This window comes from Asparagus officinalis, chromosome 2 (genome assembly GCF_001876935.1).
Source record: "Asparagus officinalis chromosome 2, Aspof.V1, whole genome shotgun sequence".
Classification (NCBI taxonomy): Eukaryota; Viridiplantae; Streptophyta; class Magnoliopsida; order Asparagales; family Asparagaceae; genus Asparagus; species Asparagus officinalis.
Window position 1 is genome coordinate 69,052,398 of NC_033795.1, and position 14,921 is coordinate 69,067,318.

The 14,921-nt window shown below is 33.6% G+C and overlaps 1 protein-coding gene across 1 annotated transcript in view; it reads left to right on the forward strand.

Annotated features, from left to right (window-relative positions):
* LOC109831574 overlaps positions 12,498–14,921 on the forward strand; it is a 31,927-nt gene continuing 29,503 nt past the window's right edge. The window contains 2 exon segments of the mRNA XM_020398920.1: positions 12,498–12,656; positions 12,659–12,991. Of these exon segments, the coding sequence (XP_020254509.1) occupies positions 12,546–12,656; positions 12,659–12,991 (444 nt within the window). The 5' untranslated portion in view covers positions 12,498–12,545.

The following is a 14,921-nucleotide window of genomic DNA, read 5'->3' on the forward strand; positions in this document are numbered from 1 at the left end:
CTGAGATTCTTAGGGAATCTTCTCTAGCTACCGCCGCTAGGAGACCGTCAAGTCCTACTCCCGGATTTGGTCGGGAGCTCTGAAGACTTGTATCTTTTTTTTAGAGAAGTTTGTAATGAAGTTTCCTCTTGTTGAATGAAAATTAAATTTTGTTTCCATTCTTGAGTTTACCTTCATTTTTTATATTCTCTTAACTTTGTAATTTTGTTCTAATTGAGAACTAAAAATTAGCTAGGGTAAGTCAGTTGTGATGTGTCCCATACTTAGGGCATCAAGACAAATGGTTAACTTAGCGTCTTATGTTGGCTGAATATATAGTTATTTTATTGACAAAAACTTGGCAAAAGATTGCCTGAGTTTGTATGTCAAAAAACTATTAATCTGAGCTTTCAAAAATCATACCTTAGGTTTATGTAAGATGACATAAGGACCTTGGGTTTATTCCAAAAAAGGTACCAAGGGCTTAAAAGGGGTGTCTAGGTCTTCAATATCCCTATATGGTCGAGAGGCGACTATGGGAGTCGATCATAGGGTTGATACCTTGGGTTTATTCTTTAAAAGGTACTAAGGGCTTAAAATTCGACTGAGGAGTCGAATGCCTAGAACTTATAGAAGTTGACTAGGTCTTTGGAAGCCTTGAGGCTGAATAACAACCCTCAGGTTGAGTACCTAGATCCTATATAGTGCTTTGGTCTTCGATATCCCCATATAGTCTAGAGGCGACTGTAGGAGTCGACCATAGACTTGGTGCCTTAGGTTTATTCCTAAAAAAGGTACCAAGGGCTTAAAAGGGGTACCTAGGTCTTATGTAGGTGTTTAGGTCTTCAATATCCTCGTATGGTCGAGAGGTGACTGCGGGAGTTGACCATAGGGTTGGTGCCTTGGGTTTATTCTGAAAAGGTACCAAGGGCTTAAAAATCGACTGAGGAGTCGAATGTCTAGAACTTATAGAAGTTTACTAGGTCATTGGCACTAGTGAAGGCTTGATCCCTTTTTAAGTTTCGCACTTTGTAGCGCGAGACAGGAGTCAATTCATATTTGGTAAGATTTCAATAGTACTGAAATTTACATATTTATGGAAAGTATCTGCATAGGTGTATGACGCTAAGGGCGTCTGATGCTTGAAATGCTCCATGTTTCTTAGCTAAAAGCAGCTTCATGGAAGGTGAAGACCTATGTAATTGTAGCCATAGGCGTTTTATTATTGACTGGTGATGAGTTGAAAGTTCTTTTGCCATCTCATTAGCCAAGGTTTCTCTGAGATCACGTCTTCATTGAGGGTGGCCTCTGGATCATCCTGTTGATGGATCAGATTCCCTTACGGAGATCTGCGAGTCACATGCTTCGACCACAAAAGCTTAGGCAACTTTTACGGTGAAATTCTTTCTTGAAAAAGATGCTTAAGAAGCTGGAGGCGTTCTCCCTAACAAGTTAACCAGCCTATAGACTTCAAGTTTTCCCCGCAATCTTATCTCCGATAGATGAGAATTGTTCCCTTCAAAGAGACATCAGAATCTGAGACGCCTAGTGCAGACTTGATCACTACTCCTGTGCTCATATGAGTTATATCGTCAGTCGGAGCTTAAGCGATATTGGACCTGATTAGGACCTATGATCAGGATAAGGCTCTTTAAGTGATTCCACTTAAGGCTTCTCTGCAGTTAGGGAGACAGAGTTATTCTGCGAAGGCAATTAAAAGTCGGAGTTGCTTGTTCAAGGAAGACAACCACCCTTATGGTGCATCCTCTTCTGGAGGGTCTTTGGGGGTTTCTAATGGTTGCTCTTTGTTCGCGGGAAAAATCGTGTCTTTCTTTGTTGTTGATTTCATTGCCATCTTAAATAACAGCTTTTTGAGTTACAAAAGATCCGGTCTTTTTATAAGATCCGGTTACAATGAAAATCAAAGAAAATAAAAGAAAGATTACAACTTTTTATCCTTGTTTGTCGAACAAATCACGAGCTCCTGTTTTGCGGTCGCTCGCTTTGTGGGTTCTTTGCCTGCGCCGGGGTTTATCCGTGGACCACCGCGAGATCTAGATCCGATCAGATCTAAGCAGCACGACGGGTATTATTCCACGAAGGAAATAATAGCCGGGAGGGATTGATTCACCAAGGAAACAATCGCTCAAGTCTCGGGATCTAAGACCAAGCTTAGATCCGGAGTACGTCTGCGTAGATCTGAGATCCGGTCCTCTCGAACACCTGCCTTATTTGAGGTGGCTCAGCTTTGGCCGAGCCACCCAGAGGTGGCTCGGCTCAGGCCGAGCCCCCCCTTGGTGTTGGGTTCCATCGTGTTTTCGTCTTTCGGTTCTGTTCATGATTTGGTTGATTCAGACTCTGATTCGTTGATCTAATTTGGCAGTAAGTCGGATTCCTGATTTGGCAGTAAATCCACTTCTGAGTTCGAGTCCGAAACCGATCTTGATTCGGTCGTGATTTATCCGAGTCCACGCTTGTTTGGATGACTCATTGACTCCCCGAACCGTTGGCTTGATTCCGCACGCGAATGGATGCATTCCATTGCTCGCGTGCGATTCGTTGACCTCGTCGCCTCGTCACTCGATGGTTTGTCAAATCATCGCGCCGAGCTATGCCAAGGGACTTATAAGCAATTTTACATGCCTACAGAAATGTAATCATGATCATCAACTATAAAATTCAGAAAATAATCTCTTTTCCAAATAATTTCTTTTAAAATTATTTCTCATTATAATAATTCAAAATATTCTCTTTTCCAGAATAAATTCTTTAAAAGTATTTCTCATCAGTTATTATTCTAAAATAATTCTTTTCCTCAAATAAATTCTTTTTAATATTATAAATTCTCTAAAATGATTCTGTTATCAAAATAAATTCTTTCACTTTATTATCATTATTCTGAAAATACCATTTATCACACAACTATGATTTAATCAATATTATTCAGCAAACAACCCACACAGATAATCATATTACAACTAATCTACACATATAATTAATAATTATTGAAATAATAAGGAGATGCGGAATCTTGCCTCGAGTTCGTCGAACGAGTCGACATCGATGACGCGGGTCGGGTCCGCCTGTCGTCAGCGAGAGAGGTCGTCGGTGACGTCAACGGCGAGGCGAGGACAGCGGCGTGAAGGCGCGCGCGGGGTCTTGACGGGGAGGAGAGAGGGACTGGGCGAGCGGCACGTCGGGGTGGCGGAGGGAGGGTTGCTGTGGCATAGCCTCTGGACGGGGCGCAGCGGGTGCCAGCGAAGCTCAGGCGCGGATGGCTGCGGGTGGACTGAAGGCGGTCGTGGGGAGCTGAGGTGGAAGGCGAGGTTTGGGCCGATTCTGGTTCGAGGGCGCACGAGGAGAGGTGGAGATGCCGGGCAAGGGGGGTGGCTGCATGATTGCTCATCGGAGGGGAGGAGAAACGGAGGGTTGGTAGCTGCCGAAGAGAGGCGTGCGTCGAAGCTCAGGGTGGGCGGAGCTCGGTTGCGGGTGGGGAGGAAGGAGGCGGCAGGGTCGAGGCTGAGGGCGGCGCTGTTCACCATGGGATGGGGGTGAGCTCGGTGGTCGTCGGGGTTGCTGGGTCGACGGCGACGAGGGCTGAGGGCAGGGGCGGCGGTTTCGCGACGCGGTGGGTACTAGAGATCGTGCGCGAGGGGGAGAGAGAGAGTGGTAGGACGTGGGGTGGCGGGCTTCGTTTTTTGTGGGAAGAAAGAGAAGAGAGAGAGGGAGAGGGATTATTTATAATATATATATATAGAAAGAGAGGAAAATTAGGGTTTCTTTAAAAATTAATTAAAAATAACAATAATTACAAAATAAAATAAATAACTATGTAAAAATTATCTACGTATTAAAACGTACAAGTTGTAGTATTACAATCGATAATACACAACAGTAGAAATAATGCAAGAAATTGTACAATTAAACAAGAATAATTAATAAAAATATAATTACTTATATTTAAAATTAAATAATTAAGGGATAATTATCCACATAGTAAAACGTACTAATTATACTAATACGACATATAACATGTAACAATAGAAATAATACAATAAATTATACCAAAAACACGTAATTAATAATACCATGTATTATATGAAAATATACGTAGTAATAATAATAATACCACGTATTATTCAAAATGATACGTAATAGTATCGGTAACACGACGGATAAATTCTAGAAACTTTTACTGCACTAAATAAATTTGTAAATATTTAAATCATTTAAATAAATATAAAACGTAGACTTAAATCATAGTAAATTATGGAAATTCGAGAAAAATATAAATACTCTTTTAAAAATCATAATTAAATATTTTAAAATACTCGAAAATTATTTTAACTAGTATTAAAATTCACGATCCTTACATTCTACCCCCCTTAAAATAAATTCCGCCCTCGGAATTAAACCCAAGGACAGAGATATGGAAAGAGAGGCTCAACCCAAAGCATATAGAGAAGAATTCAAAATAAATTGCATATCCATAAGCGAAGGGGAATGTAAGACAAGAACAACACAAGACGAGATACGAGTTGTGACAACTAAGATATCGCTATCGCATCTCAGACTTGCAACAAAATCCAAGTAAATACTATGATACAAAGATATTTAACTATGTGAACTTGTTACACAGTAATTGTAAATATATAAGAAATCTAATCAGTATAAAGTATAAGATAAGCCATAACATAGAATCAAAACAATAGGTACAATATAAATAAACAATCATATAGAGTGAATCATGCAAATAATATACAAGCTTTCATAGAAACAAAACAGAAACATATTAAGTAAGAATAAAGTCAACTAAGAACAATAAATCTAAAGCAAACACAAAAGTAAGTCAAATAACATAGAAACAGACATAAACATAACAACACAATGAGAAAAGCCGAAAAATCTAAAATATATAACAGTTTAAACAAAACATAATAGCAGGGTATAACAATGGTCAATCAAAACAAAAGAAATTTAATTATGAAAAAAAAAACACAATCCATACAGGTTCAACTAAAGATATTAAAAACACAATGTAAGATATAAAATCAATAAAAACGAGTAAATGAGCGAAAACGAACATCAACAGGATCATATAACAAAATAGAATAATATACTAATGAGTTTAAATTAAAGATAATAGGAAAAGCAATCATAAGGCAATTAGAATAATAATACATACAGAATAAACACAAATAAAAAGGAAACATATTTAATTGATGGAATGATGAAAAGTAGTCTGAAACATAGAAAGATACAAAGACAGTCAAGTATAAATAGCTAAACACAATTTTTAAAATAATTATACAATCAAATAATCATGTAAAACAGTATACAACATTTAGCAGATAAATAATTTATTACACAAATATTTGGAATTTATAAATTGTATACACAGAAATTAGAATGCGACAAATAATATAATTATGTAAAATAAGCAACACAATGCAAGTGGAATATTAGAAAGTAATTGAACATAAAGCAAAAAGATATGATATACAAAACAATATGAAGCAGATAATCATGAAAGGACAAGGTGATATGACACAACAACATATAAGAATTGAATTATATGTAGTATATCATATCAAAAACAAAAAATAATTATAGCCGTATATCACAACAATAATTACCGAAAACACACACTTTATATAAATATTATGACTGAATAAATGAAGCAGACTAACATGAACAAGGAACAAAATAAAAAGTAAGTATTAGAATGAATAAGAAACGGTATATAGAAAATAAGTAGCAAAACATAAATAAAACTAAGAAAATGATTGATAAATTAAATCAAACAATGATGATACATTTAATTGAAAGTAAAGAATGAAATAAAATATACTAAATAAAACTACTTTATACGTAATAAAACAAACTAGCAAGTTAATAATACATTTATAAACAATGATAATGTAAAATGAATGAAACATACTAAAACATGAGAATAACGCGATATTACTAGAAAAGCACTAGATATAAGACAAGAATGCAAAATAAATCAGGAGGAAGTACAATAAAATTATAATAAGGTATACAGAACATAATAATAATCAATAGCAGAATGAAACGATTCACAATAATTATTAGCATACAAACAGTTATATAAAACAAAGTAAATAATACAAAATCTTAGTTAGGCTCGAAGAAACACAAATAAATCAAAGTATAAAATAAAAGATATAAAAGTAAAAGAGATGAACAAGATTCAGAAACATATGATGTGTATAACAAATATAATCATTATGTATAATAAGTGTTAAAAAAATAAAAACGCATACATAACAATAGCATATAAAAATTTGTATACTCAGGGTACTAATCATGCTAACAAAATAAATTATAATGGAAAGAGTTCACCAAAATATTATATGATAAAATAGACATAAGAGTAAACATGTGATTCAAAATAAACATATTATATAAAATAATAAGAAGAACATAATTATATATTTGATAAACAATATGATAAATTAGAAGTATTAGTAATATTCATAAATATAAACAAGATACAACAATAACAATCATCACTATATAAAATTAATTTAGACATAATAGTATATTGTGTAATAGTCAAAAATCATATAAATACAATCAGTGTAATGTACATAAATAGAATGTATAATACATAAAACATGAACTATGAAAGATAAAATAGATTTATAAACAAATGAAAACATACAATATAACATTGTATGTGATACATAAAATAATATAATAAATAATATAGAATTCAATACAATCAAACGATATATAAGTCAAATCAAAGAACATATAATGTAAAAATAATAACATATAAAATAATGACCGGCACGGGGATAGAGGAGAGATACAAAGAGAGGGTAATCGTGAAGCGATGGGACAAGAACTGTTGTAAACTCCGGAGTCAAAGGTGATAAGATAGGGACGAAATGAGATCTATCAAGAAAATAGAAGAATGGCACAAGATTAGTCTTACGGATGAAATATGTTATGCATCTAAATTGTCCATAATATTCTTACTAGTGGGACTCGGGACCGTGACCTTGCATGGGCCACCACTAAAACCTGTCACGCCCCGCTTCCCAAAAATACTCGGGAATCGGAACGTGAACAAGCCCGCGACGTATTAGATTAAGAAGAAATATACACTATCATTTTTTTTTCTTTTTTTTCTCAATCCAATACGCTAAACATCTAGAAATAAATACAATGCGAAGTCACAGGTCCCCGATCACAATCAGCAAGAATATAATAGACAAACTTAGAATAAATTTATCATATCACAAATAGGATAACATCCAAGATATAATATTTGGGTCAACATGCCCTTATACAAAACTGAACAAATGAATACTGAAGAGATATAAAAATACATCGAGCAATGGAAAAAAGAAAGAACTACAAAAATAAACTGGAACCATCAAAGAATAAGCTTCGACTCCTTCTTCTGCTCCGTCTACATGGCACTTCTGTTGAGAATCCTCTGGCTCCTGCTGAACCTGTTCTTCTCCTAAGTCTGACGTACACCAGAGAAAACAGGTGTACGTCAGGGTGCAGAACGAACGAAAACCCAAGCGGAAAATGATACGATAACCGAAACGACAAAAGAACGTGCAACTGGTAATCCAACAAAATCACATGCAATCCACTACCAAAACATGATAATCATAAGAATCCGTAAATCAACCGGGTAACGAAATCATGCAGCTAGCGATCAGAAATCATCTAAGTCACAAGGTCATACACTAGATGAAATTAATACTTAAAAATCTACAATTCGAGACGTAGTACGTCGATCATACACTAGATGAAATTAATACTTAAAAATCTACAATTCGAGACGTAGTACGTCGAGCGAAATAATCTAAACAAGGAAACCCTCATGTATATACCATATGTCTCGAATTGTAAATAATTAAATATTAATCCCGATCTATGTATGAAAAGAAAATACAACTAGCCTATATCTCACAAGAACTCATACTTATCCAAGAAACGAGTCATGTATCTAGCCATCCTATAACAGGTCACCGGTCACATCTCACACAGAGTCAACGCTCCTGTCATAAAAATACAGCAGAGAAAAACACAGGTAAAAATATCACTTTAAATAATAATTTAAAAGTATTAGAAAATTTATTCAAATAAGTATTAAAAATTTATAGTCAAAATAATAATAATAACAATAACAATAACAATAATGAATAATTAACTATTAATTTAAAGTTTTACCGAAATAATTAAATTTATAATTAGTAAAACTATTAAAATAAATATAAAATCTTATTTTAAATCATAGAAAATTCTAGAGAAATTGGGAAAATACAAATACTCTTTTAGAAAAATAATATTTAATACTTAAATACCAGAAAATTATTTAAACCAGTATTGAAAATTTACAATCATTACATGCAAGAACAAGAAAATATAACATGGTAATGTTTTAGATTAAAATAAGGAACGATAATAGATATCAAGTAAATTATTCAACTAAAACAAATAAAACAAATTAGCAGTATAATTCCTTATTCACAAATAATAAACATTGCCCTTTGCCCACTTTAAATAACATGAAGAGAGAAGTAATTGGAAAAAAAATCCCTCCGTCTCAAATTTCTCATTGTCGAAAACTAATCATACTCATTAAGATTTCATGCAAGGGAATTCCCATCACCAACAATCAAAAGTTGAAAATCCAAACGTCAAAATCTCAAAACACCAATACGAAATATTCCTCTTGCAAACGAAAAACCCTCAACCCATAAAATCTCATCAAAACTATTAATTGATAATAATTTATTGATAATATTGTTAACAATTTAGAAAGATTATTTGAACTAAGTTTATCATCTCATCCAAACTATTAATTGATAATAAATTATGAAGGTTTAAAAACATAATCTTTTTGTTTAATTGGGTTATTTGCATAAATATCCCTTAAATCATTGTATTTTCAAAAATACCCTGCCTCAGCTGAGTTTAAGGTGTATTGATAATCAAATTGATGCTCAAACGAAAAACCCTCAACCCATAAAAATCTCAAGACACCAATACAAATGAACCCACTTCGGTTTTCCACTTAAACACAAAACCCCATGTAGATTTCACGAAACAAAACAACAAATCATTAAATCCCAGGAGAAAGAAGCTCACTTAGAGGTCGAAGACGACGCTCCGATGGTGGAAGCCATTGAGATCGTGGGAGATTTGAGGCCATAGCCATTAAGTAGTGCTTATAAGAAACCCCCTTTAACTTTTAGATCTTATCAAAAAACTCCCTCAACTTTGGAATTTTATTGCAGTTAAGCCCCATCATACTTTCCAAAGTCAAGAAATGTCACATTATTATTTAGCTAGACTATGAATAGGTTCTATTAGTCCTACGTAACGTAAACTTCACTTTCCCTTGGTAAATCCGTGTACATATTTATATTTCTTGTTCAACATCTAATATTATTAGTTTAGTAAACTAATACATAAACTAATATAGAAATTAAGATTAATGCTGAATTGGAATGGACAAATGTAGGAATTGAGATCAATGCTAAACTAGAAAGGATACAAGTTAATGCTAAAAATAATGGTCAAATTAAAAGAAACAATTAATGGTTAGAAATTTTATAAAAAAACATAAAGGATACAATTGTAGTTTTGCAGTTAAGCCCCATCATACTTCCAAATTTGCATGACACCCCCTTTTGATTTCCTAAATGAACAAGGCAAAGCTCCCTATTAAGAGGCAAAGAGCATGACTCTTCTAAGGTTTAGTCTTGCATCGGATATAAAGAAAAAGTACTGATGAAAAGTTGCAATTTGTGTAGTACATTGGATATAATCTAACTTATTAAAATTGTTAAAGAAATGCATGTTGTCTGATTATTTTGGTACTATCAAACTTAATGTTTAGAAAGAAGAGTTGACTAATTAATTCTAAACTCTATTGATTAAGGTGTATTATAATTTTGTCCCCTATTGTTATTGATATAATTTTCTTATGATTTTTTATTTTTTGACACATATTTTTTTACCTATAGGATAACACCATCTCAATTCCAATTTCGTACTGGGTAACAAAATACAAGGTGTTATGTACGGAGAGACTATCAAAAAGTTTATAGATATGCTTCGAAAGAATAAAATTATATTCATTTCAAATGGAGAAGTGAAAGGAATAAACCCAGATTTTCCAAATATCCACAAGTCGCTTGAATTAGTATTAACAAAAGACGTATCTATCAAAGAAGCACCAACAAGTTTCTACTTAGAGAACATATTGAGCAATTGTGTCCCATTTGAAGAAGCATTTTTCATGTAAGATGCAACAAAAATTAGTACGTACTTATAAAATTCTTACTTTAATCTTCAAAAATGAAATGTTAATTTATAGAATAATAAACTTTTTATAAAATTACTTGCAGATATTCTTGCAATAACAACTAACGTGATCGATCCGGTGATCAACTATATTACAAAACATAACAAACCAGACAATAGGAGGGAAATCTCGCTAATGGATAAAAGATATATTCATAATACTTATTTCTAATATCATAAGAAAAAAAAATAAGATTAACATCTTTCTTTTTTCATATACAGTGGAATGACTATGCGCACAATTTTATTTGGGGATTTGGCTACAAATGAAGGATCAATTCTTGAAGCCGAAATGAAATATAAGCCTGTTCAGATTTTAGAATCTCTATATATAAATGTACATAATTTATTACTAAAATTAATCCTATAATTATCTCAATTTTGCAGGAGAGACAAGCATATCGTCGCAAATTATATCAACAATATATATCAACCTAAAAATACAACTAGCTAAAAAATTAACGGAATGGTAAGTAGAACAAGCATACTTTCATATAACGCAATAATGAAATGGTATTATATTTTAATCTAATATCCAGGTTTCATTTGGAAGAAGCCACAAAAAGAAAAGGATATCCATCGATACTTTTTATAAATGCAAAAGAAGTTTAAATTAGTGATATTATGTATACATCACAGAATTCGATACATGTACAATATTAAAAACCTATTATTATTAACACAATTAAATCTAACAAAATTTTGTCAATATACAGACACGTTATTGCACATTTAAGGCAAAGATAACTACTATTTTGAATAGACTCGAGCCATGGTTTTATGCTTGCAATGGCTGCAACAAGAAGGTAGATAAAGACGTTAGTAAAGAGTGTCTGAATGATAAATGCCACAGAATCATTGATGACTCAGTAACAAAGTTAAGTAATATATCTTGTTTATGGTATGAACATATTAAAATACAATATTAACTCTCTCTATAAATCAACAATGAAAACTACAGGTACATAGTTAAGATTCTTATGGAAAATAGCACAGATAATGCAAGAGTAACACTGTTTGATGTAGCAAAAACTCTTATTGGATGCACGTACAGTAGAAAAATTCATTACAAAAAAAAAGAGGTAATTCCTAACTCTATTAAAGTAATAATTTAGAAAATAAAAAAAAATTCCATATACATTAAAATAACGTTTGTTCTCATTGAGACAGAAAAATCACCAGACTCCATATTTCCAAAAATTTATGTTGAACATCGGAAAAACATTCAAATTCCTGGCGAAGTTAGATGAAAAGACAAAAGATGAACGAGGCGAAGGAAATATAATAGCACAAGAAATCCAACTCCAGCCTGATATTACAATCGACGTAGATGATGAAAATGCTACTCTAGAATTGCCCATGAAAAAGATAAAAGTGGAGAAATATTAATCTCGGTTCAATTAAAATATGAAACAAAAATAATAAAGAATAATGTTTTTTGATCATTTTATATCATATCTTAATTTTTGAGTAGAATTAGAAATTTTTATAAGGGATTTTCATACAATATTATAGTAGTTTTGTATGCATATGTGATTGTTTTCATCACAGAAAATTATACTATAGTTACCAATATTATTTAGTTTTTGTCTTTTTATTACTGCTTTTGGACATTTATAGGTGAATTTCCCTGTATTTTCTGTAATTGGTATGTTTTGTTCTTCAAATTTCATTATAAATTTCCGTATGGGATTGATCTAATCTTACTGCTTTTGGACAACTACTCTCTAAGTGTTAAGTTCTACGATGCGCAATTGTTTAATCTTCATGTTTATTTGAGTTCGTTCTAAATTTGCTTATAGGTTTGCTCTAATCTTACTGTTTTTGGACAATTACTCTCTGGTTGCATTGTTCTGCAATGCGCACTTGATTAAAATCTTTAGGTTTCTTTGAGTTTCATTTTAAATTTCTTTATAGGTTTTGCTCAAATCGTTTATAGGTTTGCTCAAATTTCTTTATGGATTTTTAATAATATTTAAATAAAAATAATAGTAAATCTAATAATTCAAATTTACATATTTGAACTTAAAATGAATTTGACTTATTTATAATAATAAAATAAATATAAAAAATATTTTAATATTTTACCACGTGCACGTGCACATGCATAAAAACAAGTAAATATATAAAAATTTATCCTTCTCCTTAAACGTGATCCATCAAGACCACAAGCGCATGACCCAAAACCCCATCAATCTTTTCCCATGGCCATTTCCATCGTCCTCCCTCTCTCCTCTTCAACTCCAAATCCCTCTAACCCAGATAAGCCCAAAACAACAAAAAGGCCATGCCCACCAATCTCTATCTCCACAGATATCCATCTCATCTCAACCCTCAACACCTCCAGGCGCCTCTTCTCTCCTCCAACTTCTCCTGCCACCGTTTTCCCGCCCTCTCCTCCGAACGGCCGGCCTCACTCGTCGGGAAGCTAGCCAAGGCCGTCACCCACAGCTCCGTTGTTGTCTCCGTCTTCTGCCGAGAGAAGTTCTTGAAAGGAGATGAGAGCCCAATTGAGGGTTACTCTACGGGTTTCGGGTTCAAGGAGGTGTATGAGAGGATGGTTTCTGTGCCGGATTCGGATCATCAGCTTGTGGGTTTTGGGCGGGCGGTTTCGGATGGTGGGCTGACGGCATCCATTCATGACGTGGTGGTATGATTTTTCGGTGAATATACATTTTTTGGACAATATTTATGCTGTACTTTTTCCTATCATATAATCTGGTGCTTAACATCTCCCCCAATGCTATTTCGAGAGAGAGAGAGAGAGAGAGAGAGAGAGAGGGGGGGGACCCTCCCTAATGATGCAGGTTGCTTATACTCTATTAAGTTCCCACTGTTGGTTATCAAGTTGTTTCAGCCTTATCTAATTGAGGTTATCCTCCGTTTGGGAACGGAGTATAAATAAATAGAGGTATTGTTCAAGTGGAGGTATAGGCTATGCAAACATCACCTGTCTAGTTTTTCTATACACTTGTTATAAGTCTTTTTAAATTAATGCTACAATTCCAGTGTCTTGAACGCTTGTTATAATCATATTCGACATGAATAGACAGTCTCATGGCCATCTAATTTGTAATTTAATCTCATTTAAGGACCAATATCACTCGTTTGCTGCCAACTGTTCTTCATACTTCTTGATTTCCAGGACAACATTTCTTTTAAACTTATCATAAAATGTATGATCTGTCATCAATGAAACATATTAATCAAGATGTAGTTAAACATTGTCAAATGGAACCATATGCAGTCCTGTCTTCTATCCACACAATGAAGTACAGAGTATTACATAAAATTTCTTAATGGAGCCAACATCGAACTGATAACATTTCAACAAGGTAAGCTTCAGTAAAACGGCGCTAGGAAAAACGTGATTGTGAATTTAGCAAATAACTTTTAGAAAAAAGTCTTAAACTCAGTCTTGATTTTTGCAAAATGATCAATTGACGTACCTTATCAATTTTGTGCAATAATTTAGTTTTGAAAGGAAGAACTATCACATAACCTTCTTGATTTTAATATCCAACAACATGTGGACATTCTAACTGGCTAGACAATCAATATAAATGAATGACTTTTAGGGTGTGCTTGGCAATCTTTCAAAATTGGGTCAGGTTCAAACGTCGTCCAGTTTTGAAAGATTTTTTTGTTTGGCAAACAAGAGGGCCAGATTTGGCCCTGTTTTCGTTGGCCAAAATATGACATCTAAACTAGTTTTCTAGACCCGAGGGGGCTGATCCAAAAGAAAACTAATTTAGCACAACATTGGGCCAGGACTAACCCTGTAACAGTTTTGTGTAGTTTGCCAAACACACCCTTAGGCTATCCATTTGATGTTCCAGTTTTAGGTTAGAATCTAGAGTGCACATAGCAATTTCTCTCCATTGGTGCCATCACCTTTTTTTTTAAAGCTAAGCCTGGAGGTTAGGACTTCTAAGTCTGAAGAATTGTTTCACTTCCTTGGCTTCCTTCAGTTGCCCATATATGGCACCTCGTCGATAGACACTATGATCTAGGATTCTTCATTATCTTATCTGCCTTTATACGCTTGAGTTCTCAAATCTTGATGAACTTTGAGTTACGTTATTTCCTCGGTTACTTAGGATTTCTAGTTGAACAAATTTTACTAATCTAGTAATTTACCATATGATATTGCAAAAAACATGATAATACTAACTCTTAACATTATTGAACTCAACAAGGTTCGTAAGCTTTCTTAGTGTCCCAACCTAGAAGGAGATTGCACAACTCATAAAATGTAAAGCCCTCCAAGAAAATCATTCAGTCTGACTCAGAAATAAATAATAATTCCTTCCTCATTTATTGAAGGACATGCATCTAAGCTTGGTTCCCAAGAACTACACTAATGTGCTGTACTATATGACAAAATAAATCATTCTAGAAACTAGTGATGTAGACTGGAAGTATATAATGTATCTATCTAAAATGCTGTTTTGTTGTGTATCTAATATTTCATATATTCATTTAAATGGGTAGCCGTGCTCCACCTTCTCCAGGCGAAGGGGAAGAAACTTATTTTCAGCATGAGAGGTATGACTGGTATTCAATATTTTCACATACTA